Source organism: Gambusia affinis, linkage group LG06 (assembly GCF_019740435.1).
Source record: "Gambusia affinis linkage group LG06, SWU_Gaff_1.0, whole genome shotgun sequence".
In the NCBI taxonomy this organism is placed as follows: domain Eukaryota; kingdom Metazoa; phylum Chordata; class Actinopteri; order Cyprinodontiformes; family Poeciliidae; genus Gambusia; species Gambusia affinis.
The window spans coordinates 18587413-18614220 of record NC_057873.1 but is presented as its reverse complement, the minus strand read 5'-3'; the positions used below and the strand labels follow the sequence as shown (position 1 = coordinate 18614220).

General features: G+C 37.3%; 3 protein-coding genes across 4 annotated transcripts; 2 read left to right on the top strand and 1 right to left on the bottom strand.

Annotated features, from left to right (window-relative positions):
* The first annotated feature begins 6128 nt into the window (after positions 1 to 6128).
* On the top strand, positions 6129 to 12244 carry zgc:114130 (uncharacterized protein LOC570332 homolog). The gene is made up of 2 exons (XM_044119781.1): positions 6129 to 6293; positions 9439 to 12244. Exons 1-2 carry the CDS (start codon positions 6240 to 6242, stop codon positions 10675 to 10677), a joined length of 1293 nt encoding a protein of 430 aa, XP_043975716.1. The 5' UTR covers positions 6129 to 6239; the 3' UTR covers positions 10678 to 12244.
* A 6630-nt stretch (positions 12245 to 18874) lies between these two features.
* On the bottom strand, positions 18875 to 23208 carry trappc6bl (trafficking protein particle complex subunit 6B, like). Its single transcript, XM_044118689.1, has 7 exons — positions 22950 to 23208; positions 22583 to 22679; positions 22186 to 22253; positions 21971 to 22088; positions 21525 to 21608; positions 21276 to 21369; positions 18875 to 20026 (listed from the first exon to the last, which is right to left on the bottom strand). The coding sequence occupies exons 2-7, from the start codon at positions 22676 to 22678 to the stop codon at positions 19995 to 19997; spliced, it is 492 nt and encodes a 163-aa protein (XP_043974624.1). The 5' UTR covers position 22679; positions 22950 to 23208; the 3' UTR covers positions 18875 to 19994.
* A 76-nt stretch (positions 23209 to 23284) lies between these two features.
* bloc1s3 (biogenesis of lysosomal organelles complex-1, subunit 3) lies at positions 23285 to 25964 on the top strand. Of its 2 annotated transcripts, none has more exons than XM_044118688.1 (5): positions 23285 to 23358; positions 23499 to 23617; positions 23696 to 23876; positions 24338 to 24438; positions 25162 to 25964. In XM_044118688.1, exons 2-5 carry the CDS (start codon positions 23501 to 23503, stop codon positions 25339 to 25341), a joined length of 579 nt encoding a protein of 192 aa, XP_043974623.1. In that variant the 5' UTR covers positions 23285 to 23358; positions 23499 to 23500; the 3' UTR covers positions 25342 to 25964. The 2 variants fall into 2 exon arrangements, with proteins under 2 accessions (XP_043974623.1, XP_043974622.1); XM_044118687.1 differs by having other exon boundaries at positions 24335 to 24438.
* The last annotated feature ends 844 nt before the right edge of the window (positions 25965 to 26808 follow it).

Sequence of the window (26808 nt, the reverse complement as noted above, 5' to 3'; positions counted from 1 at the left end):
ACACTGAGCAGACGACCATGCAAAGTGATAAATCGTATTATGTCTCTGTGTTTTGTTGTGGCTTTAGTTGGATCACTAAGAACTGCAAACATTTGGTAGCTGCCTTCCAGGTATTAAAGTTCCCAAAGGTCCCTCCATCTGTCAGAGTTTCCTCTGCAAATGTGGCTGTCAACCTGAGCCTTAGTTCATGTTACACAAAGTGAGCCAATAAAAGTGTGTTCATTGGGTGGCAAAGAAAGAGCTTAGGCATGAAAAAGTAATGCATGTGTAGATGGGAGATATTTCTAAAGGGAAAGCAAACTGACCTAATCAGTTTTTCACTGTGGGACACACTAAAGCACTAGAGTAGTCATGGAGCAGCACCTCCCTCTGCTGGAAATTCATTTAAGGAGAAGTTGTAATTTTGTTAAAATATATATATCTATATATATAGATATATATATATTGTTAAAATAAAATATGCATATATATATATATATATATATATATATATATATATAATATCCAGATATGTAAAACAGGCTGAGACTGTAATTAGAATGAAAATTGGTTTTAATAGGTGTTGATGCTGAGGGGCTGCATACAAATGTGTGGCACACATCACAGATTATTCTCCATACTGCTGCTGCTCATCTGTGATGCCTGGATTTTGTGCCTTGTCTGTTCATTAAAGACCATCATTATTGCATCTTTACCACCTCAAACCCCCACTCATGACAATAACCCTGTCTTAGTTTTATCAAACTAATACAATGCAGCTATTGCTTAACATTTCAGAGAAAATACTCAACATATGCATGGTTTGACATTAAAAATGCATAATTGATCATTAAAAAATAAGGTCCATATAGAAGAAAAGGAAAGTCTGACAACTTTGATTAGAATAATTGTCGCATTTTTATGCCCCCCCAAAAAACATAGTAGTTTGCAGTGATGGCAAACTTTTATTTTACTGTCGCTTAAATCGAATTCATGTCATTCTTTAAACATTTTAGTCAGATCTGATTTGGTGAGTTGCAAGTCCACTTTAATCCAACAGAGGGCAGAAATACACAGCAAATCCCCCCATTACTCAAAGCAGACATCTTTGTTTTCTTACAAATTTTCTATTTGCATATTTCAATTTAATGACTAAAAACATACATTCAAACTTATCTTATTGAAGCTACTTATTTCACATCAAAATACTACATTTTGTTGCAACTGTTGACAAACAAATGCAACAACAACCCGAGTGAAGAATCTGAAACAGCAACTCTGCAGGCCTTGATTTTAAGAAATTCATGAACTGAGAGATAAAGTAAATTACATGTATCATTCTGGAAGTGTTTGCAAGCAAATTTCTCCATCTTTTGGACTACAGTGAGAGTCATTATACACAAATGAAGAAAACAGTGGCAAACCCTCTTGAGAGTATCCAGTATGCCAAAATTACTCCAAAAGTGTGCCAACAATTCACTCTAGATGTCATAAAAATAACCCAAAATAAAGTCGAAAGCAATGCAGGCATTAGTTAAGGTCAGTGATTCAACAATGAGGAAGAAACATGACAAACACAGCATTCATGGTTTCAAGGCTAAAAATACTGCTGAGCTAAAAGCCCATTTCGGATTTGCAAAAAACATCATGATGATCCCTAAAACTTTGAGGAAATATTCTGTAAGCTAACGTAAGTTAGGCAGTTCTGTAAGTGGAACTTTTTGGAAGGTGTGTGTCAGGTTTTATCTATACTCAAACTAGCCCAGCAGTTATTAGACTCTGTCTATGCACACTCAGTCTGCTTCAAGTCCCTCAGAGAGAAAGCTAATTGTAATTGCCTGAGCAAAAAACACAGAATCAGCTGCTTTTCTCTTCACTACACAAAACATCAACTTGGCCTCAATGCCCTCAACAGCTTCTTCTTGCAGACATTTGGCACTGTTATCTTGCTTTCTAAGCTATTTGACTTCTCTTGCTTCTTAATTGAATCCACAGGACTGAATTCCAACAGCAGGAGACCAGAAGAGCATGGAGGTTGTGTCAGAGGTCTAAGGTTGTTTTTTGACCTTCGACCTCTGGGAAGAGGCCTACTGTGTGGGGCTTTTAGAGGTTTGTGTGTATCTGGGTCCAAGTTTTTGGCTTAATATACATGCATAGAGACATTTTTTGTAAAGGTGTCAGAAATAATTTATTATGTTATACCACAGTAAAATGCATTCACATTGAAAAACTATGTTTTTATTTAATTCAAACTGATTTTTTTTTTCCTCCCATGAAAACAACCTGCTGATCTGCAAGACTTTTGAGAAAGGATTCTGTGGCCTGAGACAACCAAATGGAAAGTTTATGTCCCGTTACTTCTCCCGAAAAACTAATACGGCATACCAGAAAAAAATCATCATGTGAATAGTAAAACATGGTGGTGGGAGTGATGTGTTTCTTTAGAACATCACATACCGAATGAAATCAGAAATTCATTGGACAAAGTCCAACCATTAGAAGGATAAAGAATTACCTAGTCAATGTCTGGCCTTGTATTTGATTCAGGTGATTTGCTATGACTTTCAACAAGATGTTCATGTTACAACACCATCAAAACGGGCTGAATTATTTAAAAGAGGGGGTTAAAATTTCTCTGATTTCTCCCACTTATTGCAAGCACTTGAATGCAGTTGTTCCACCTAGCGCAGCACAACCGGTTATTAGGTTTAGGAGATAATTACATTTCCACCTAGGGCCAGTTCCTTTTCCCTTAGCAGTGGAAAACATTTGAAAATTGTGTTTTGTATTCACATTTGACATCTTCATCCGAGATAAAAATTTGATCATCTGAAACATTTAAGTGTGGCAAAAAGTGAAAACGGAAGAAATGGAGACACAGCAACGAGTGAGAGAGCAGTGAAAACTGAATAAAGTAGTGAGGGGTGGGGAGCTAAAAAGCAGATGTTCAAGAGGTCCACCACCCCCATCTTCATCCTCTTCATTATTTCACTGGTACTAATAGCCACTTATCTGAAGATGGATGTGCTTGGCTGTAAAGGAATGACTTCACTTGATAAGTATTGTTCCAAAAGGTTCTGACTAATACTTAGTCATAACGTAGGGCATTTCTTCAGTATTTTTAAGGTAGTGTAATGTCTTTTAGAAACGTATATCTCCACAATGAAATGCAATTTCATCAAGATCTGTTTTTTTTTTTTTTTTTAACTTTACCCTTGAGGCTTACCAAACAAATAGATGTGTCAGCAAATACCTTTTCTGATAACTTGGCATGTCATTTCAGATAAGTACGTTTATGTGTGCAAAAACTAAATGGGTTCCAGGATACAGCGTTATGCATTTTGTTTATTTATCTGAAATAACAGTGGAAACGTTTGCACATCCAGTAAGAAAAAACTCATTCCTTCCTATACTTTCAACAATTCTTTCTCTTTATCTTCCTCTCATTCTCTTAAATAGCCCCAATTTAGCTTTCTCTCCCCAGGTCTGCTCTCCTAACAAGACCCATCGTACCCCCCTTATACTGTTTTTTATGCTGTGTGTGTGCATGGAGAAGGAGTCTTAGAAGGCGGGCCATTGGTTTGTTAGTTGATTCGGCAGCTCATTGTACTCAAAAGGTCCTCCAGCCCAGCTGGACTCAACAAGAAGCAAGAACTCTCTTTCAAATCTCTCACCTCCTCGCTCGTCCCCTCCCCCTTTTTCGTTACACTCCACTCCCCTACCCACTCACACATAATCCTCCAACTCTTACCCAGAGCAATCTCCAACTCACCAAACTTTATCTTTTTCTTTTGCAAATGCAAATCCACTTAGCTTGTTTACAGCCAGGGCTTGTTGGTTTACCAAATGAACACATGGTACAAGTTTTTTTAAGGTGCAAATGTCCTGTTGTTTAGAGTGACACTTTAAAAAAAGCTTTCACAAATCATAAACCCTCATTTCTATTGTTGGAAAGCTAACAAACATTACATGTGATATTATTAATATACAGTGGGTAGTACGGAAAGTATTCAGACCCCTTTACATTTTTCACTCATTGTTTCTTCGCAGGCATTTGCTAAAATCAATAAAGTTCATATCATTCCCCATAAATGTACACTCAGCATCCCTTCTTAGCAGAAAAAGCAGAAATATGTAAATATTTGCAAATTTATTAAAAAAGAAAAACTGAAATATCACATGGTCATAAGTATTTTGACCATGTGATATACATTTTACACCAGGGATCAGCAACAACCCAAGTAATTCACATTTTACATATAAATTTATAATATAAATTAAAGCAAATTAGTCCACAAAAGAAGTGATGGGTCTACTAAGATAGGCTTCAATTTCTGGCACTCTTTATATTTCAAAAGGAAATCAGAACAGAAAGATGGCTGATCACATCCTTCAGGGTATGTAGATTTGATCGGTGGGAAAAAACACACTCATCTCTGGAACGGTTTAACACACACTTTCAGACATTAACAAAGTATGCCCACACATATGCACACAGATGGGGACCAGTTGACTGGGGTAAAACAAAGTGTTTTGGATGGCTTTGTCCTCAGCTGATCACATCTTTTCGAGGTGTCTTAGTTGTCTGAGTTGAAGTACTAGAGACGTTTTTAGTAGAACATTTAAAGACACAGCAGAATGCTTTTCAAATGTTACATTTATTTTTCTTTGACAATTGTTACGGCCCTGGGCCCTGTCTTCTGGTCTCCTGCAACAATTTTAATGTGCTGGCCAAAAAAAAATAAATAAATATTAGAATAACCTCCTACTTTAAAATCTTGTCACAATCATAACATTGTTTTTTTAACTGTAAAGTGAGTCCCCAGTTTCTTCCACGATGCCTATACTCCTTAGTATGAGTTGTTGCAAACTGAAATAGTCCTCACAAAGTCTGAGACAAACGTTTGCTCATGAAGCTTGTGAGCATGCTCCTGTAAATTCCCAGTAATGCCAGAGATCTGGTAGTTTCCCTCCTAGTGAACCTGTCTGGATGTGTCTGTTCTGCCTTTGTAAAAACAAGCCTTATCACCTCCGATTGTGGTAAGATTAGGTTTTCTGTGACTTCTAGTTAGCCACAGGGCTAACTAGAAGTCCTGTGGTTTTTTTTCCAAGACTGAATTGTAGGTTCTAGGTACAGTGATGTAAAAATTTAACTTGCTATAATATATATTTCCTTTGCCGACATTCCAAGATAGAAAAAAAACCTCCTGTCTGTGTGTGAAAGTGTGACTTATATTTTCATGGCTCAGCTCAGCTGCAGTGGAAATTTTCACACATCTGCCTTTGCTTTTGAAATCAAAGACATTGCTTCCTTTCATCTGTCTCAGACTGTTAGGCTGTCTCCAGAGACAGTCGTTCCTAACCATATGTCCAGGTATCTTCTTATCTGCCTGTTTTCTTCTGTTTCTTTCTGGTGTGAGACTACATACTTTGACATTTCTTCAGTCTATTTCATGTAGCTCTTTGTTTTCAGGCTTCTTGGTGTGGCAATGCTGTGATATGCATGGGACACTTTTTGAGAGAAAAAAAACTCAAAAATATACACTCATATTATAGCTTATCACAAAATCAGCAAAAAAAATACAAATACAAAAATACACACACATTTTTATTTTTTTTAAATATATAGTAATATTTTTTGTTTGGGGGTGAAAGTGGCTTTGTTTGTTGTTGTTTTTTGTTTTGTTTTTGTTTTCGATTAAATAAAATGTTGCATTTCGATATTTAGTCATGATTTAAGTCATGTTTAACGTTGCTGTATGTCCACTGTATTTTGTGGAACTTCCTGCTTCCTCCTGCTATCTTCCTATACTATATAACAATAGTACTAACGTGCTTGATTGGACAGCAAAATGGACTTAGAGAATCTATGGAGTTCTGTGAAGGGCAAGAGGAAATCCCAAATCCAACAACGCAGATGAGCTCAAAGTTCCTATTAAATCAACCTGGGTTTCCTTAATACCGCAGCAGTCTCCTTCATATGAACTATGTTACTCTGAAAAAGAAATAAATACATACTTTTGTTCAATGAGTTTTGCTTCTTGAATCAAAGCAGATCGCTGATTTGGTCTCCTGCATACTTTCAGACTCCAGTGGGAGGAGCCAAACGGCGCTGTTAGGTTTTAAATCCACACGTGGTCTCCGTCTCAGGGCTTGTTTAGCAGCAACGACGTAAAGCTGAAAACTTCTGACGAAACTCATGCCAGCGCACTGCACACATCCACCGCAGCAGGGGTAAACTGGACCACACAGAGGCGAGAATGCCATCTCACCCTCTCAACCAGTTTTCCGAACTGGAAGACATAATGAGCAAGGTAAACGAAACAGGGGGCGGAAACGCGCAAAAGAAAAGTTGAGCGGAGGACAAGTTGGTTAGCTAAAACTCTGGAGGGTGCTAACATTAGCGTTTTAGCTGCTCCACGAACTCTACAAATAGTTTACTTACTTGTGACTTTGGGTTTTATTTTCTTGCGTTACAAAATAGTTGTTTTCGGAGTCCAAGGCCGGTTTTAGTCCTGTTGTTGTTTATTGTTTTGTCTGCAAACTAGAAGCTAAGTAGTCGGAGCGTTGTGGCGCCTGTTCAGCAACCTCTTCATAACAGCGGCCTATCATCAAACTCTCTGAGCGACATTCTTCCAACTTTTCATGCTTAATATAGCGCTCAAACTATTCCCCGCCTTTTCAGACTGAATCTGGAGTAAAGTGGCTGACTTAAAGAAGTAACTGCCAGAAAGTTTATTCAAAACAGCAAAGTCGAACTGAGTTGTAACTTAGGATTTTTTTTCTCTTCGTATTGGGCTGCAGTCACCGTGCGTCTGTTCACATTTCTGCTTTGCTTATGTTGCTTATACTGTAGGTCGTTTTAGCTTCATATCCAGGTTTCTGTGTTTCGTTAAGCTTATGTCCAGAGCATCAGCAATAACTATGGTGATAAAACTACTCTGAAAATGTTTGTTTTTCCTTTGGCTTTACAAACCATTCATTGCATTCGACTTTTGGCTTGTATTAACAATGTTTGTTGATTATTAAAAAAACAACTTAGTTCTCCTGTGTACATTTCTTTAAGCTGATGTGACTGAGATCAGCTTTTATAATCTTTGATTGATTCTGATTTAAACAGCATAGTTTAAAAAAAAATCTGATTTGTTGTCTTTTAACCACCCAGTTGCTGGTCAGGATGGAGCATCCACAAATCATCCAGTTCCAGATATAAGCTAATTTCTTGGTGCATCCCAAATGCACAATGTAAAACAAGAATCTTTCTTTCTTTCTCAATTTCTGACCCCCTTTTGTGCTGAAGTGGGGCAGTTATTAGTGTTTCCTTTATAGAAACTGGCACTGGTGAAGTTTTGGCTTCATCTCTGACCTGAGCTAGAGGAAAGAACAGTTTTCATCAGGAGCTAGAGGCAAGCTCATGGAGTAACGCAACCAATCAAAGTGTTTTAATCACCATGTTTGAAATTCAATTGAAGTTAAAACACTAAACCTAACAAGGGGGAAAATTCGGATCATCTCAGCATCAGCCCCTCTGATCCTGCAGGAGGTCAATTTAATTTTAAAACTGCGTCGAGCGGCACTCATAAAACACAGATGTAGTGTCATGGATACAAAGTGACTGCTTTGTTGAAGGAAACCTTATTGGAGATTTGGAAGTGGAACCTTTTTAGTTCACACCCATGTATTGTTTACAGATGTTCTCCACCTCCTCTGAAGGAGAGAAATCCATAGATGCTCTGAGGCCTGTTGGTCGTAGATTATTGATCACAAAGTTTCAGGGGATTTAACACTAGTTAAAGGGATAGGTGCCTTGCTGCCAGAAGCTGTTGGACAGTTGGCTGTGATGGATTTCCTACATCTGCACAGCTACAGCAGCACGTCACTGCTCACTGCCTCACCTTTTTTTTCCAAGTAAACCAAGACAGGCTATTGGTTCATATTTAAAAAGTGCTTTATAACAAAACTTTTATGGTCTTAATCAGCCAGTTGCTATAATGACTTGCCGCTAGCTGCCATATCTAAATAACTTTAAAGAATAAAAATCCAAAAAGTTCGCAAATATTTACTTTATAGGAATATTAATTTAAAGCAATATAAAAGTCTTTTAATCTACAGCGATGAACTGGTTTCTGAGTAAAAGTGTTTATCCTCTAAATGTCAAATGAGAACAGTAACATTTTCACTAAGTTTTTATATAGAACTAAAGGTGAATATTGAGAAATCTCTGGTTTTAGTATTTAATTTTTTAAAAATCGCAAATTGATACAGTTCAAATATTTACCCATATACATTTTGCCAATTCTGGTTTGCAGTTAATAATAAAAAGTCTAAATTTGGCAAAATGCTTGGCAAAATTAGAAAATGCATTGCATTTATAATCAAGATTTTTATCATAGAAATTTGAGTCTAAACAAAGTGTGAAACGCATTAAAAGGTAATTGCCATGATGCAAGCATAGCAACTTTTTGAATAAAAATCCAAAAAGTTCGCAAATATTTACTTTATAGGAATATTAATTTAAAGCAATATAAAAGTCTTTTAATCTACAGCGATGAACTGGTTTCTGAGTAAAAGTGTTTATCCTCTAAATGTCAAATGAGAACAGTAACATTTTCACTAAGTTTTTATATAGAACTAAAGGTGAATATTGAGAAATCTCTGGTTTTAGTATTTAATTTTTTAAAAATCGCAAATTGATACAGTTCAAATATTTACCCATATACATTTTGCCAATTCTGGTTTGCAGTTAATAATAAAAAGTCTAAATTTGGCAAAATGCTTGGCAAAATTAGAAAATGCATTGCATTTATAATCAAGATTTTTATCATAGAAATTTGAGTCTAAACAAAGTGTGAAACGCATTAAAAGGTAATTGCCATGATGCAAGCATAGCAATGAAAAGTTGAGTGGAAGGAAAATGTGTGTTTGCAAAAGGCTGGATGCCTGTACATAATCAATTAAATATAACATTTTATCTATAACTTAATAAGCTAATGCACACAACGGTCAGCCATTCACACTCTTCATTTTGATTAGTAAATGTACCCAGCTGGTTAAGTTAAATGCATATTAAGAAAATACAGTGACATATCTACCCTTCAGGTTTTTATGCTTTTGACCTGCTGATTCTTGTTAAAATTGGAAATGTACCAACTGATCTGTGGCTGAGTGAATTGTGTACATCAAGGACGCTTTGCTGTTGAAACCCTACGTAATGATTTCCAAAAGGATTGAGTGCAGCTGTAAATGTAAGGAACTGATTTTAAATTTAGGTCTGCTTCTTTTGTGTGAAATCATTTTGGGTAAAAGTAAACAAAAACAAAATTGCAAGTATCTGCAGCCCAGACCATTCAGACTGCCTCAAATCAGAAAGCTTGATTTTAAACAGAGTCAAAGTAGGAGTAATGTGGTAAAATTATTTAACACGTTTCTCCCCCCCCTTTTTTTTTTTTTTTTTTTCAGCATTTTCTCAGTCTTGACCTTGGAGAGCAGAACAGACCGCCTCCCTCTGTGAACCTGGCCATGACTTCTCCGGGTTACGCCAGCGATCTGTGCAGAAGCTCCTCGTTCTCTCTGTCCAGCCTCCCTGCTGATTCGTCAGACGGCCTGTTTCTGGCCTCCAGCCAATGGGGGCAGCCATCAGAAAGCCCGTCGCCCTCCCAGCTTGCTGCTAACTCCAACCAGTGGGGAAAGTTTGGTTTTCTCTCCCAGCGCTCTGTCAGCCTGGTGGAGACGAGGAGCCTGCCGGCAACAAGCCTAGACTGGCCCAGCACTGAACTGAAGACGTCCCAAAGCGACATGAGCCCCACTGCCTTACAAGCTGCCGCTGCCTCTTCATCATCCAGCTCCTCATCACGCTACAAAACCGAACTTTGCAGATCTTTCACAGAGAACGGCCTGTGCAAGTACGGCGGGAAGTGCCAGTTCGCCCACGGCCCGGAAGAGCTACGTGATCTAAACAGGCATCCTAAATACAAGACGGAGCCTTGTCGCACCTTTCACACCATCGGCTTCTGCCCTTACGGGATCCGCTGTCACTTTATCCACAACAGCGAGGAAGAGAAGAAACCCGCCTTTGCTCGCTCATCCTCGTCGTTCTCCTCCACCGTTAACGTTTCTCACCAGCCAGCAGGTTCCTCCTCTTCCTCGTCCTTGCGCTCTCACAGGCCGCCTCTGATCCGGCAGAGTTTTAGCTTCGCTGGCTTTCCTTCCGCTCCTCAGCATGTCCTCCAGTCAGTCTTGACTGGCCACACTCCTCCCCCTGCCTCCACCGCCGCCTCATTTACATGCGGCTCATCAGGCTCTCCTGCTTCCTGTGCCGACATCACCGACTTCCTCTCCAGCGCCTTCTTGGAGATGGACTCCGCCTTCGAGGCGTCTGGCGTCCAGCAGTGCCAGCCCTCAGCGGGCCACGTTGCCCAAACCGACCTGCGCTCCCACTTCCTGCCTTCCCCCGACTCAGGCTACTCCCCCAGTGGACTGTCTCCCACCAGCTCACCCTCCCTCCAGCAGAGCCCCAGCAGCACTGACCATCTCCTGGGGTCGCTTGGCGCCCGCTCTCTGTCCTTTACCTCCCTGTCCGATCAGGATCAGGACGGCGGCAGCTCCACCAGCTCCCTCAGTAGCTCCGACTCATGCGGGGGGAGCAACGACAGCAACGGGAAGCGCTTGGCGGTGTTCAGCCAGCTCTCTGTTCCATAAGATTGCTGCTGGCTTCTGCCTAAAAGCAGCAGAGATCTTTGAAATGAAATGTTCTCACCTTTAACCTCAGTATATTTTCACCTGACTGACACAGAAGACGTTCTTTACAAACTGTGTGGCATTAAAGAAGACGAGGACTTGATGGCAGACTCAAAACACTTTATAGAGATTTCCCTGTGTAGATTTATGTGGCTAAATTATTACCCCAACACGCACAAGCCACACTGATGCTTAAACTAAAGAATACATATCACCGTAGTAGTTTTACATCAACAAATGGGCTTTTATTCTTTACCTAAATAGTTTATATGTGCCATGAAGACAAACAACAAAAAAGCCAAATCAGTGCGATACGATTGATTTGCTCAACTGCACAATCATTCACTTGTCTAAATGTTTTATGAATGGTTTGCAGTATGTGACAAAGCCAAAGAGGACATGTTTCTGCAGCTCAGACTTCCTACTTACGGTTGAACTAACGGTGGCCAATGTTCAGGAGTTTGCTCCAATAACTGTACCCAGTGTTGTTTATAAGCTTGTGAAATAGGTTTTTTTTTTTTTTTCTTTGTAAATGTGCAGTCTGAGGTTATGTTTATATTACTGGCCTTAAACCTGTAAGTCAGAGGGTTGTCTGTTTTTTTTTTTTTTTTTTTTTTTCTTTTCTTTTAAACGATGTGCCTGTAATGTTTTTATTGAGTCCCGTTACATTGTTGAGCCAAGATTCTGATTTGTTTGGAGAGATGGAAATGGAGGTGAGTCTCAACCTTTTTTCTCAGAAGCATTAATTCAAACTGTCTTGGTATGCGTTGCCAGCTCGTGGGCGCTAGTTGCATGCCTAACCAGCAAGTCTAAGCTACAGTTTGAAGCATAAACGAGATGCCAGCTGTTGGCATTTGACTATTACACATTTAAATCAAATCCTTCTTAATGGTTCTCGTCAAACACCCCCATTTTAGATGCTGATGGTGTTTTTGAATTGATCTTTGACACAGACATTGCTATTAGTGAGTCTTTGTTTTGTTTTTCCTTTCTTGCTCTCATCCACAGGTGCACCATTACATCTTCATCAAATGTTTTAGTGATTCTCGTCTTGTTGCATCTCTCCATCATTCGGTGTTAATCCTTGCTGTTACGGCTTCTTACTGTTCTGATAAGATCCACTTGAAATGTGTCCGTTGCCTTACTGAATTAGATCCGGCATACTGTAGAGTTTTAGAGTACGTATGCTTAGTGTTCTAGAAACATTACTCGGCTGTATTTAATTTTTTTTTTTTTTTTTGTGATTTTTTATTTTATTTTTTTGTGTGCGTGTGTGTGTGTGTGTTTACAGTAGTTGGTTAGACGAACAGGCGTCGTGATGTTCCTGGTCTATTTAAGAATTGCCTTTTTCGTCGACAAGTTTGAGACCTGTTTAGAGATAAAGGTGAACATCTTTAGTAAATTAATTTCTTTAATTTATTTTAACGTATTTATAGAGGACTTCTCAGTTAATGCTTGTATCGAGTTTAATATATTTGGGTTTCTTCTGCCTTTTTCTACTGAAAATAAAGTTTTTCTTTTTTTAAAATAGTTTGCTGTTTCTTTGTTTCTCACTTAACAGATATGCTAATGAGGCAGAACGTATGATTTCCGTTTGCTCCATCTTTTTGCATAATCTACATGTGTTTTGACTGTTGCAGACTGCATGCACTTGCAGCCATTCACTGGTTTTTAGGTGCAGCAGGAAGGAAGGAAGGAAGGAAGCAGGAAATGACTTAACTGTCATATCTGTTGTCAGTATTGACTGCATTTCTCCAGTGACCACGAATGGTTTAGGTTAAAATATAAAGATTAAGAATGAAAATTTGTATCGTCTTAAATTTTAGATTTTTAGTTGACTGACTTTTTTCTTTGTGCTCACCACTGTTGGTCACATTATAAAGTTGTCTGTGAGCATATAGCACAAAAGATTGATTCTTTGAACATTTCATTCTTAGAAGATTTTCTTTTTAAATACATTTTGCTTAAATGTTGTGGTGAGACATGTTTGAACTTTTTAATACTATTGCTTGAACTTTTAAAGGTAAGATATGCAGTTAGCACACACGTTACATTCTTGTTCTTGCCAAAGTGCAAATATGAAGTAAGAAGTGCACAAGTTGAAAAGGATAGTTGGTGAAGAGGATAACCATGATGGTTTTTAACTGTTAATCTTGACATTTTAAAACGATAACCAAATACTCACTTTGAGTCCACTTAAGTTTTAGATGTACCTACAAATGCTTTACTACTGAGCTTCTGTAGTTCGTTCACAAAAGATTGTTTATGTGTCAGCAGATAGAAAAGTGGTACATGGTGTCCCCCAATATAAATAACAGCACAATATTAATTTGCATTCACTATATATGAGTCAATATGTGGAAAGCTTTTTTTGCTGCAGTTTTATCTTTTAGCTCTTTGTCTCTGGTAACTCCGCAAATTTAAAAAAAAATTTTTGTCAGGGATTTCTACATCTTCCCCAACATTAAATCTTTTGATGGATCCCATAGGTTTTCTTTGAGGCTAACAGTGTAACTTTCGTGCCTCTGTTTAAGAAAAGCATTCCCACAGCATGCTGTTGCCAACACCTTGTTTCATAATGGGTATGATTTTTGTTTTACACCTCATCATATGTTGTATGTATGGTGTATATCAACAAAAAAGAATTATGTTCTTGTCATTTTTAGCTGAGCACCTTCTTCCACAGGCTTTCTGTTCTTTGCATGCAAAGACAAACGTGTTATCTTGTGGGTTTCTTTCAGCATTGGCTTTCTTTATTCTATGAAAGAAAGTGAAACAAGAAGACGCCAAACAGTTTTTTGTGAGATTCACCTGAGGTAACTAAAAAACTACAACTTGAAATCTTCAAATTGGTGAAAAAATATGTAATGAAAAAAATAAACCAATGAATGAAAGAAGAATATTGCTAAGATTGGTAAACTTATTCATACTATACAACATAGCTGAATGTTACAACATACATTATATAAAACACAGCCTATTTGAATGAGAAAGGAAATATTGCACATCGTTCACATGATAGTGGTATTGCACTCGTTTTGTTATACTGCACGAGTATAAACTTGTAATAAAGCAGCGAGTAACCAAATTAACAAGATGGCAACAGTAAGTTTGAGTCATTTAAACCCATGTGTTCAAAAAGTTCAAATATAAAACATGCATAAAGAATGTACAGAAATGTAACAGTTTAGTTTTGTGATGGCCTGGGATGGAGGAACAAGATCCTGTTAAACCTGGTTGTTCTGCACTGCTGTAACGTTTTCCAGAGGATAGAAGTTAAAACAAACCATGTGCAGTGCGAGTGAAATCTTTTATGATCTTGGCAGATCTGCTCTGCCAATAAGGAGTTCTTGAACAGATGGGGGTTAAGCCCAGATGATTTCGTATGCTGACCTCATGACTCTTGGTCGTATGCAGTGGAACTGCCACTGAACTGAGATGCTGCAGTTCAGTGTAGAAAGTTCAGCAGATGGACGAGTTTCTCTTTTCAGCCTTTAGAGTTGTCATACAATTAAATTATAAAAAGATGTTTTCTACGTCTGGCTGGATGATTGTGTGAATTATTGTGCAAATAATTTCGTATTTTTGTAAAACAGTTAAATAATGGATATGACAGGTAGCTCCCTATTTAATATTTGACTATTAGATAGATAAATTCACAGTGGAGCTGTTAACCATAACACTAAAGATTTTAAAAAGTTGGAATAATTTATGTGAAATAAAATGAGAATTATGTTTCAAACATATATATTTTTTTTTTCCATCAACACACCGAGAAAACCAGAAAATGATACATCCCATACTGAATAACTTCCAGTTTAGAGAGAAGAACTGGATGTACAGTTTAGATTTAATAGATCAAGAGAAACTGATTAAACTTCAATTAGTTTCCAAATAAGCAATAGTTTAGTGATGATAGCTGAGGAAAGTTTTACAACTAAAATAAATTGCTATCATCAGCAAGAAGTACAGGAAACAAAAACAGTAATGCATTGGATTAGACAAATTATTTTTATATTCAAGAAATAAATGTCCCCAAAATGGATCTTTGTTGGATCCCAGGACTTACAAGAAATTGTTGATAAGAATAATTATAAAACCAGAGAGGAATATTTTTTCCTGCAGAAGTGTAAGGTGAGAGTTTCGGTAAAATTCTGGGATTTACCATATTGAATGCCTTTTTCTTCAGCACAATGAACTAAAGCTCCAGTTGCAGATTGCATGATTAATGGCTGTCATATCAACAATCTTTTCCAACTGAGCAGAGGAGTTCTGCAGCTTTTCTAGCCTCTCCAGGGGCCTCAAGGCTGTTCTTTGGTTAATACATTCTTTATCCGGCCAATTAGTTTACTTGCTTAGTTGTGCCATTCTTTCATTTCCCAATGACTGCACTGTGCTTTAAGCCCAGGGATTCTGTTTTACAACCTGCTTTTAACTTCTCCACAACTTTCACAACCTCTCTGCTATATTCCTTGATCTTCATGATGTCGTTTGTTCATTAATATTCTCCTGAGGTCTTCACAGAAAAAGCTGCTTATACTGAAGATTCATTACCCACAGGTGGAACATATATCGAACGCAATAGTTTTCAATAGGAGTATCAGATTAAAGAGTAGATATACTGTAGAAGATATTAAACAGATGAAGACCTATCAGATTTTGACATGTAAACACTTTGGAAAGCCATGTAACTCAGCCGTTCCTACACACAATTATGCATTTGTCTCTGATGGCTTCTAACATAATATCCAAAAATAATGTGATTTTACCATAACAAAACACAGAGAAGCTCAGGATGTGTAAAATGTTTTTTTTTTCTGATATTATTGCCACTTACACACCTTTTCACTTTCTTCCTGCTCAGCTGACCTAGTTTAGTCTTCTCTAGACTAATGACCAAAACATGGTTGCAGATTGTTTAGTTTTCAGTTTTCAGGTTTTTTTGGTTAGAACATGGCAGAGTAAGCCTCTGTCATGTTCGGCACAAAATGTCTAAAATGTATAGGTGCTTATCATTCAGATAAAATAAGAGAACGGTCTTCTTAAGGATCCTCATTACTGACTCAAGAAGTCTTTACTTTTTCCTCATACATGCACACACTCAAGCTCTATTATCTAGTCTCTACAACAGCAGATGGGTTGGCCTTCCTGGGAGTGATTGGTTAGCTGTGCAGGGTTTAGAGGCATGTGTGTGCTTGTATGGGTATGTGGCATTGTTTCCTAGAGACATTATCCCACACTCCTGCGCTGCGGGACAGAGGAAAGGCAGGCAGATGGCTGCATTCAGGTCCACCACAGGTCAACATATGGGCCAAAGAGACAAAGTTTGTGTTTGTGTGTCTGTGAGCCTGAGCATCCCGCCATGCATGAGTGGAAAACGTTGAATGAAATAAGAAAGGGGAAAAAAAAGGTAAGGGTGGGGGAAGATGAAAACTGGCGAGAAAAGAGTTGTGGGAGAGTTTGAGAGGAAGAAACTTTGTGTCTTCCCATGAGATAATGCAAATTAAGCCCAGCAATATGCGTGTGTGAGGACTTGTTAGTGCAACTCTGCAAGGTAGCACATTATTTGATGGATTGTGAATAAGACTGTCATGACACCGTCATAAACATGACATAACACCAGTCATGAACATGAGTAAGTCTTTATGATTGTTGTCATAACGTGTCATTTGGTAAATAATGACACTTTTAATACAAAGTTGACATTATTCAAAATGTCTTTGTTAGGACAACTTGACATTAACCAAGAAATCATGATCTGACATGAATTTGTTATCAAAGTATTACTTAGTAAACATTAAAAATTATGTAGCTTTATGTTATTACAGGTAAAGTTTAATAGTAATACCTTTATAACAAATTTATGTCAGACCATGATTTTTTGGTTTTTGATGCTGTTTGATGTCAAATCGCTCAGATTGTGAAGACAACTAAATTTTTTCTTCTGTTTATTCTTTTGAAGGTTTGTTGAGAGGCTATAAAAATCTGTCTTCATGTTCAGCTTTCGAGCACTCACCTGGACGATTAGTTTGTTTTTTGTTTGTTTTTGTTTTTTGTCAAAGCTTATTTGTGTCTAGATCTGGTAATGATTTCACACTTTGACAGAACCCCAGTTCCTTCTGAAAAAAAGTAATCATGATACCCGTCACCAACATGGTTCACTGTGGGTAGAGTGTGTTTTTGGCAACCTTCACAGTTGTGTCAAACTTGTGTTTTTGACAGTCAATGATGGTGACAGTAGTAGCAGTTTATCCTAATAGAAGTGATAACCAAAATTCCCACAAGATTTTGGGAGACTTTAGCAAGATCTGGATGTTTTGTTTGAAATGCAAGACTGTACTCTTTAGTCCAGATATATGGGCAATATTGGAGATTGGTGACCTCTGCTTTATTTGTGTCACTATTAATTGATGGCAGCTGTTAACTATAAAAGTCTGATTGCTGAACATGATTTAAATAGGTGATGTAGCAAAGTAGTAGTTTCAGGGGGAAATCACTTATGCAACCAGGACGTTTCTGTGTGTCTCACCTTTTCTTGCTTCTTGAAAAGTGAAGGACTCAGTGAAGCAGTCACAATTTATCAAACAAGAGATTTAGGGGAGTTCAAGAGAGTCTATGAAGAGAAACCTCTACTCAATATAAGGGGTTCAATAAGTTTTGAACTAGAGAGCTGTTACCCATAATACAGTCAAGAAAACCCTAATCTTTTAAAGGGAGATGCACGCTCCTTGTTGTCAGAAATAAACAGGTGATGAGTAATTTTTCAGTCTGGACAGCATATTTCTATGTACTTGTCTGGTGAACTTTAGTTACAGAAACATGAACTGTTCTGAGCGCAGCTCTTGAGCCCCCTACTTTCAGGCTCCTTTCTGAGGCTATTGGGCGACACAAGGGAGGGGAAAAAAGACATGTAGAAAAGGACACAAAATGTCCCTGCTGAGCTGTAACTATTGTCCCTCAGTTTCACTGGAAGAATCAGTCTCCATATAACCCTACTTTTCAGCAGAGGAATTTGTTTGCAGGTGAAAGGAAACACTGCCTGAAGACCATTATTACACCTTTGTCACCTTTTTCTGTTTCCTTCTCCTAGCTCTCTGCTTCCAAGGACCTCCAATGAAAGTCTCTTTTCTTCCTTTCTTCTCCCTACAGCCTCCTTCCAGGCTCTCCATTTTCTCCATCTATTTTTCTTTTTTGCCCACTCTGCTAATCTCCTCCTCCACCAACTTTCTAAAACTCTACCCCCCTCTCAGTCTGTCTCTAATCCCTCCTCCTGATTATTTTCCTCCTCTCAAGAGAGGATTTTGGGCTGTTTAATGGGTTGCAACGAACAGAAAAAGACTGAGCTTAGCTGCATAGGAATACAGACAACTAACTGAGGTTCCTAGTCTGTTTTTTTCTCCTCCTCTGGATTCCTATGGTTGAATAAAAGTTTCATAAGGGTTACGTTAAAACTGTGCAGATTTACAAGTGAAAAATAACTATGGCACATTCAGCAATTTTCCTTAACTTCTCTTGAAAACTTTAGATAGCTTAAGCATACTTGTTTCTGAGATGTTCTAACAGGGGAACACAACAGTTTGAGACAAAAGTGTTGAGAATAAAGAGGTAGTCAAGCAATAAAATCTTTATCATCCACACATACAATTAAAAAATACAAACTGAATGAAACAAGGCTTAAAATCTTCACAATTCACTAGATCATATTTAAAACCCTGAATTGTGCATTGGCCATCTTACAGAACATAAACCTATCAAGCAAAAATATCATTTTATGAGTTATAACAATAGAATACATTACTCTTCACTGAAACTGGAAATTTTTAAGTATGCGTCCCGTATGCCTCTGTCTCCTTAGAACCAAACCAAATCTCCTTTGGGGAATGTTTATGTTGCTGATGGAAAACCTGACAGGAGCACATCTGGTATTACTCTCCTTTAATAAAAAAAAAATTGTTGTCTTCAGCAAACATATATGATGAGGAACACAAGTATTTGTGTAAAGTAAAACTGAGACGTGAATAAAGAAAACCCTCAAACGTGTAATAATGATTGTCCTGTGTCTCCATCTGGTGGCTTAAGGAGGCTACTGCTTTCAAAAGATTTTTTGAATGTAGTTTGAGTTCCTCTACCAAACAAGACAAGATTTTCATAGAGTGCATTGTTTATTACAACACAGTTTTATTAAGTTTACATAGGGAAGTCTTGTTTTAAGACCCTATGACTGAACAGAGAACAAACACATCGTTATTGAACATAATGCAGTTCAAGAAATAACTTTACAAACATGATTTACAGCCAACTGAGAAAACGTATATACACATGAAATCAGGTCAGCATTGCAAATCTAGTATTTGGTAGAAGTAGTGCTTGTAGAATAAGAGTCAATCAGTTTAGAAGATCAGGGTCACCAACAAACAAGATCTGATTCTAATTATACATTTTAATGTACTCTTGACACAAGATCTAATTCCATTTCAACCCTGTGCCAGCAACATGAATCCAAATTACTACTAATTGATTGCAGAGAGGCAAAATGACAAAAAAACAACAAAAAAAAACCACCAGACATGGATGCAGTTCTGCCATGTGTTTTTTTTTCATACCTGATCTGTTCACAAACTGGCCAGATACACCAACAGCATCCAACATTTAGCAAACAATTTGCTGTTTAAGCTTCATTAGAAATTCAAGTGATGTTCTAAACTTGCATCAGGTTTACATTAACTTTGACAATCAGGGAACAAAATATAGGAGGAATTCCTGACACACTAGTTATAGAATTGGCTTTATTTATTTATTTTTTTGTTTGGTTTTTCACTACATCTGCTGATAAACAACTCTTTACATTTAATATTTGGGTCCAGCAGTTTTGTTCCCAAGCAAGGCTTTCCTAGTTAGTTCATTGAAGCAAGCTTTTACAAATTATGAATGTTTAGACAGAAGTATGCACTGGATAAGTTGTTCTAACATTTAGCTGACCAATCAGTGCCAGCCTCCCCCAAAAATACTTTACACAAGAACTGATAACTTTTTATATTACACAGTTTAAATGGACAAGCATTTCAAAAATTAAAAAAAAAGAGAAAAACAAAATGCACAAAACCAAAAGTGCACCTCCAAAGTGGGCTGTTGAAGTCCAAACAGCAGTTTGGAGGATCTGAGTTGACCCATTTGTGATCCTATATTCCAATGTCCGTTATGATCAGTGGAAATAAAGGTACATTCCTCCCAACACGTTGGCACCATTTATGTGTACCGCGGCAACCAAGGCAACTGGGTCACAGCTTCTGGATGACCACCTGAAACTTACCTAGGAAAACAAAAGGCAAAAAAAGGGAACCATTATTATAATCTACACAAAAGTAAAGTAACAAAAATGGTCGGCACAGTTAATGGGATGATCTGGGCTTACTGATCAGTCAGTGCACATTTATCCTGTAGCAGCAGTAATTATTTCTTTTTTCAATGAGACACACACTGACCTCCAGTGGTCTCATTTAAAACTGTCATGTTTATCCTGGTTAAGTCTTATCAGTCAGGCCTGTTAAAGTAGCACTCCACTGAGACTTTTTAGGGGACAATGATTGGTTAATGACGCTTGTTCCAAAATGCACTAGTTGATCTTAGCAAAACATCAGATATGGTTGACCTTAAGGTTTCACTAAACAGGCTGCACGCTCTGGCTATTAGGACTGTATAATAAATCTCAAATATGGTGCAATATTCATATCACACAGGACTGTTTGGAGTGCAGTAATATTTTTCAAGTATTATGAAGCTGTGTTTTCACAGTAAAGTAATATTACTGCTGCTGTTAGAGTCTTACAGCAACAGAGTCTCATACTGGAAATTATTGACATTGTCCAAAATGCTGAAGGTCACAGAGTGATGGAAACACAAATGAGAAGAAGAGGAAAGAAGAAAATGGCAACTGGTATTTTCATCATAATATTTACCAATATTACCACCAGCGCAAAATTTTCTAACATTGTGAAGCCGTTGCAGAGAAAAAACATACAACATTCACAAAAACAAATAAAATCAGTTCAAGTTTTATTCAAGTCATCTGTTAAAAAAAAAAACTAAACTTTTTTTCTCAAATTGCACAGTTAGAGAGAAAAAATACAGTGTCAGTTTTTTTCCCCCCTAATAATACTGCCTGTTATCTCAGAGTACATCTCTTAAATCAATTTTCATAACCTGTGATGTTCCACAAGGTTCAATTCTGGGCAAATTATTATAACCGTTTTACATCCTTTTATTAGATAGCATTATACAAACTTATCAGACAGCTATGTATCAGCTGATGAAGCCAACATGGTGAACAGGTCGTCCATCCTAGTCTATCATTAATCAGGTTTTTATCCAGAGGTGTTATGTTACTTGATTAATGCTTATAATTAGAACCATTACCTGTCTAAAAAACAACTCAGAAGCAATTTAGTTGCTTGTGAGTTTTAGTTGCTGTAGCTAACCATTTTAGTTACCGCTTGGAATCTGTGAAAATATTATACCTTAGTCCTGCACATAGGAATAGAAGTCATGTATTGGACACTTACATGACGGCATGATGGAGACCTCAGCTGTCACCACACTCTCCAGCCCAAGGTTAGACAGAGCTCCTCTCACCACACCGCAAGAAAAAGCAAGATACTGGGAAACAGAATAGATTGATCAGCTACAGTTTAACCAAAACAAACTGTTTTCATAAGCTGCGTGTCATAAACATTTTATCTGCCTGTTTATGTTAGATTTAAAGTTAACTGCAGTGTACATCTACTTGAGTGTACAAGGTGATAATTCTGTACCTTGGGGGCCTGATCCAGATACTGTTTCCCACTGGAAAACTGAGTCAGTAAAGAAAACTTGTTGTCCTGTAGAACATAGGTTCCCTGTGGTGTAAAATACATGGTTAGACTGCGCTATATTTTATTCTGGACATTCACATTTGCTAATGCTCTTCTGAAACACACACATTTCTAGAATTGTTAACATTCTAACAGTAGTTTTTTTTGTTTGATTTTTTAATAAAAAACCTTTTAAAAGAAGAACTTTGCAGGGTTTTGGTTTTAATTCAAATGCTGTTTGTCATTTATAGGAACCTTGGGCAGAATTGGAAGCTTTGCTTTCTGTATGTCAATATTAAAATATTACAAAGCAGTGTCTCGTTTGACACTGTCTTCAGCACCATAAATGAAATTAAATTTAATCATTGCTCTTCTCTGTGAACCAGATTTTTTCAACAATATTTTACCTGATGGTTTGTCCGGAGGTTATCTACTTGTCTCCTAAAAACCTTAGTCCAGAAGTCTTTACAAATAAACTTCATAATATCCAACTCATCCTTAAAGCTGGGGGTGTCCCGTGTCAGCCTGCAAGCAAACATCAAATCGTATACATCTTAGAAGGGAGATCAGTGGTCGGATATGCATCCACTGTTAAATATCCCTTATTAGAAATATCACCTACCTCTCAATGAGACCTTGTCCCACCCTGAAGCCCATCGCTTCTAAGAGAGAAATACATGCCGCTCTGTCCTTGGGTGCAATAATATATAGACATACAAGTGAATTGGTTAAAAAAATGCAACAAAATATCTTGTAATATGGTATTGTAAATGCTAAACTTGTGCTACACAGAATTTAGAGAGAAGACAGACAATTACTTGGTATGTATTAGTATCCAACATGCCCAAAAGTAATTTAAGTATCATATTTTTTGTGTTTTGCTAATTTTGCAGCTTTAAATTTTATCCAAGTTTTTATTTTTATTTTTGTATATATTAATGGATTAGATATATGCAATTGCTTACAGGCTTTCTCTACATCAGAAAAACAATTTGACTCAAGTTTGTAAATAAACAGACCTTGTTGTCCAGCTCTCCTTTACTCGACTGCTGCTCGTTGAAAATGTGCGAAACAATTTCCATATGGAGAAACTCAAACAAGGAGTCGTCTGCCATTCTGCAAAAACACTTAAAATTAACATAAAGCTCTATGAAAGGATGGGACATTAAGAAAATCAGCTGTAAACATTAAAATCCTGTTCCTCTGTTTAGTATTAGCTAGCTAGATTTGGTTAGCAACCGGTAATGAAATATTTCTTAGCATAACAGAATGAGATATATACGAAAACGTAGTAGAGAAAAAAAAAAAAACAATAGAAGGATCACTTATCGAAATTAACCACTACAAATATAGCATTAGATTCAAATTTTCACTATATTAGCTTACTTGTCAAACCTCCCGTACTCTGCTAGCCTACTTCTGCTTCTCAGGTTGCACTCGATATATCCGCCAGGGCACTCCGTAAAAAAAAAAAAATGCAGGCGAAGCTAAAGGTACTTTAATTCATTTATATGGATTATCAACAGGAGAAGAACCCTTTTTGTGCTACTAAAGACAAGGTAAGTAATAAAAATAATATAGTGATTGAACAGCCTCCCTGATACCAGATAAACAGCAGGTTCACATCTAAATGTAGCTTCCGAGTACGCCGGCGTGATACACAAACCTCTGTAATATACCAGGGAGCCAATCAAAATACAAAGCGTATTTTTCATGCGCTTCCTGTATCCGATGTCATTGGACCTTAGAAAGCAAGCGACTTCCTCGCTCATGTGATTTGTTTTCGACAGGAAAGGTTGGAAATTTTCTGAATTTGATTCTGCTCATATATCCATTGTGTAATGCAAAACCCCCATTCTTTTATTTACAATGAAGTGACAAATTCAAATTGAGTCCTTTCGCTGCCCATCCAATGTTGTTTTGTTGTGTTTCCAGCCATGTCCAGCAGCAGATACCCGATAGTGGTGCAGGGGGAAGCTTCTGAAACGGACTCCGATGATGAAGTCTACATCACTTCTCTAACTTCTCACCAAACTACCGCAGGAGGAGCCAAGGTTAGCAAATAGAAATACAAATACACTTTGAGAATTTGAGCTCTATTTTTTTATAATGCGTTTAATGGATGCTGTCAGGTTCCTGGGGAAGCCTCGGAGACAGACAGTGAAGATGATCCGCAGCAGGCGGTCAGATCCTCTGTAATGGAAGGTGCTCAGATACTCAAGAGAGAGCTGCCCCCTCTTATTGTGGTCAGAGACAACCCCGATGTGCAGTCGATAGTAGAAGACAGACCGAGCCCTTCACACAAGCCTTATGGTGAGGACACACACACAGCTCTGTGTTGATGCACAAAGACACTGTCTCCTTCAATAAATTTAAGAGTATATGATAAGTTTCCTATCTGATATTTAAAAATTCATTACACAATGTGGTGTAATGGTACTGATACAGAACTATTGGGGTTTACTTTCTGCAATTATTTATTGCAGAAGGTAAATTAATTTTTACAGATACCACCATGTCGATGGCATTGTATGTGGAAGGACAACTTCAAAAAGGACATAAATATCTGATTAATTTCATAGAACTTTATTTGTGACAAATAACAATGAAACAAAAGATCTATTACCAACTTTACATATTTGTATGTTATTAACCTAATCATATCACGCAAACTTAGAAGGTCTTTGTCCACTAAAATTTCTTGTTTGATTGTTTTTATCTATTAGGTAGCTGTCAAGTTTCAGTCCCTGCTCTGTTTATAATTCTGTTAGCAGGAGATACCCTTCTACAGCAGAAGCTGCAGGAGTCCAACAGCCGGCTGTATACTGATGTGGGGCAGAGGGTCCGACAGGTTTACGGCAGTGCCTGTAAGGAGGTATGCTGTGTTTCTACTTGAACCAATAATTTGTCAATGCTTGACTTAATAGTTATCTAAAGTCTTTCTTCTCTGTTGCACCACTTCTGATATAATCTGTCATCTAATTTAGATGAAGCAATTCCACACCTAATTTATAAAGATGTAGAATATTTTTGATTTAACTTGTTTTTGATAGGAAATGTGACAGGTATCTCTCAAAAGATAATAAAGCAAAATAAGACAATTATGTATAAGAAAAAAATAATTCTTAACTTTACATGCAAAAATGGTGCATCACAAAATACTTATAACTGCAGTAATTACCGGAAAAATCTATTTTGGCATTATAACATTCATATCATTCTTGTATTTGCTGACCAGCTTTTTCTGCTTCCACTAGCATTTTAATGAATGTTCTTTAGTAATTAACTCGTAACAGCCTTTGAGGTTGGAAGGCCTCTTTGCCATCACCCTAATCTTCAGCTGAGATCAGATTCAAGTCGGTACCCTGACTGGCCCACTCCAAAAACATTAATATTTCTTTCAATCAGAAGAAACATGCTGGTCAAAATAAAAGATTACTTCCAACGAAATTCTCCCAGAGATAGGAATTATTTTGTTTAATAAAGTAAAAGTTCTGACATGCAATGCAGACATGAACCTTAGAGCTGACAGAATGTCTTTCCATACAGTAAGAAGTACCTTCTCAGTTCATTGGTTAACTTTGTGTTTGTAAATTAGGTCCACAGTGTGACATCTCAGCTGAATACATCCCAGAGTGCCATCATCAACGCTTCCCACAGTATCAGATTAATTCTGGAGGATCTGAAAGCCGTGTCCGAGAAGATCGACATTATCACCAGCTGCCAAATACTGCCTGATATTAATATCAGTCCTGGTTTAACTTCACCTACACCCTAATCAATGCATTGCAACTGACTGAAATGATGACATATTTTCAAACAGCATCATACACACATATACATTTAGTAATTTCAGAATGAGACACAAAGAGGAACAGTATATTGTTTTGCTTAAGTGGATGCAAACTGTCCCTGCATATAAAAGTAAAACGTGTTTGTAAGTTGCCTTTTGTTGTATTTAACTGACAGTGGCTGTATGTAGCTTTGTTAATAGAAATTTAACCGAACATGCTATTTTTTTTCTTCCTTTAGAGCAAAAAAAGTACATTTTTTAAAGAATAAATTGTATATTTAAAACCTGAAGGATTATAATTAAAATATTAGTCTCTGATTTCCATGGATTCTGTCCAGGTTTTCAGTTTCCTTTTGTTTGTGGGTTGAATGTATCATGTATTTATTTTTGTTTTTCAGAAGAGACTTCTAGGGTAGATAAATATTGTTGCTTAAAAAAAAAAAATCCTAAGCTAAAAATCAAACAAAATTGATACCCACAAAAACATCATAATACAAAACTTCAGGAAATGACCAAGAAACATTCACATAAAGAGACATTAAAATAAACTGCAGATCAAACAAAATGTGCTGTTGCAAGTGCTGTTACATTATTAAATATCACCACAGTATATCATGTTTACGACTTTTGAATCTCGCGCATTCACAATTCACTAAATACACACCAATTTTAAACTGATGTTTGAATAAGACACAGTAGATTAAAATGACCAGTCACAATTACAAACATCTGCTGAACAACCTTCTAATACAAGAAAATGTACTGCAAGCCATCAGTAGATCTACTTATGTAAGTGTTTCCTTGTACTCTTTAAACAGGGGTGTAGATATACACCAACACCACCACCAGCAGGTTGAGAACGGTGCCTACAATACCCACAATCCCAAGTAAATGATCGGGGTCAACTGTGCACCTCTCCAATTTTTGGCGCAGACTCTGAGCATCAGCTGCCTGAAATAGAAAGTAGAACATGGATGCACATGTTTTATGTCTTGTAAATACATCAAAGACGCAAAAAACCCACCATGCAAAATACAGCTCTGTATCACCAGAGCCTTTATGAAGTTGTGCACCACACCAGCTATACAGTGGAAATATAAGAAATTTAACAATTGTTTTTCTAACAGACACTGAGGGTTTCTGAACATTTTTAATGTCTTTGTATAACTTTGGCTGTGTGGCTGCAAATCTAGTTTTTGATAACTTATGACAAAAGGTAAAAACTGAATGTCAATTTTTTGACACCATGGCCACCACTACCATGACCACTCTAAAAAGTATAATCTTGTTACATTTGAGCAATCTGGTAGCAAATCCTCAACTTAATTCCTCTATATCCCTTTTTTTTCTGAGAGAGTTGTTTTCTAATTCTCTTCTTCATACTCTGTGAACAAGGTATCTATGTTCCTATTTGTAAAGAACAAGTAGGTAAATATAAGCAGTGATGCATGA

Coding starts and splice junctions, on each gene's coding strand:
- zgc:114130 (XM_044119781.1), top strand. CDS start 6,240: ATGCCATCTCACCCTCTCAACCAGTTTTCCGAACTGGAAGACATAATG. Junction 6,294..9,438: donor TGGAAGACATAATGAGCAAG/GTAAACGAAACA, acceptor TTTTTTTTTCAG/CATTTTCTCAGTCTTGACCT.
- trappc6bl (XM_044118689.1), bottom strand. CDS start 22,678: ATGGCAGACGACTCCTTGTTTGAGTTTCTCCATATGGAAATTGTTTCG. Junction 22,254..22,582: donor AAGGAGAGCTGGACAACAAG/GTCTGTTTATTT, acceptor ATTGCACCCAAG/GACAGAGCGGCATGTATTTC. Junction 20,027..21,275: donor GGTCTCCATCATGCCGTCAT/GTAAGTGTCCAA, acceptor TTGTTTTCCTAG/GTAAGTTTCAGGTGGTCATC.
- bloc1s3 (XM_044118687.1), top strand. CDS start 23,501: ATGTCCAGCAGCAGATACCCGATAGTGGTGCAGGGGGAAGCTTCTGAA. Junction 23,618..23,695: donor CTACCGCAGGAGGAGCCAAG/GTTAGCAAATAG, acceptor GGATGCTGTCAG/GTTCCTGGGGAAGCCTCGGA. Junction 24,439..25,161: donor ACGGCAGTGCCTGTAAGGAG/GTATGCTGTGTT, acceptor TTTGTAAATTAG/GTCCACAGTGTGACATCTCA.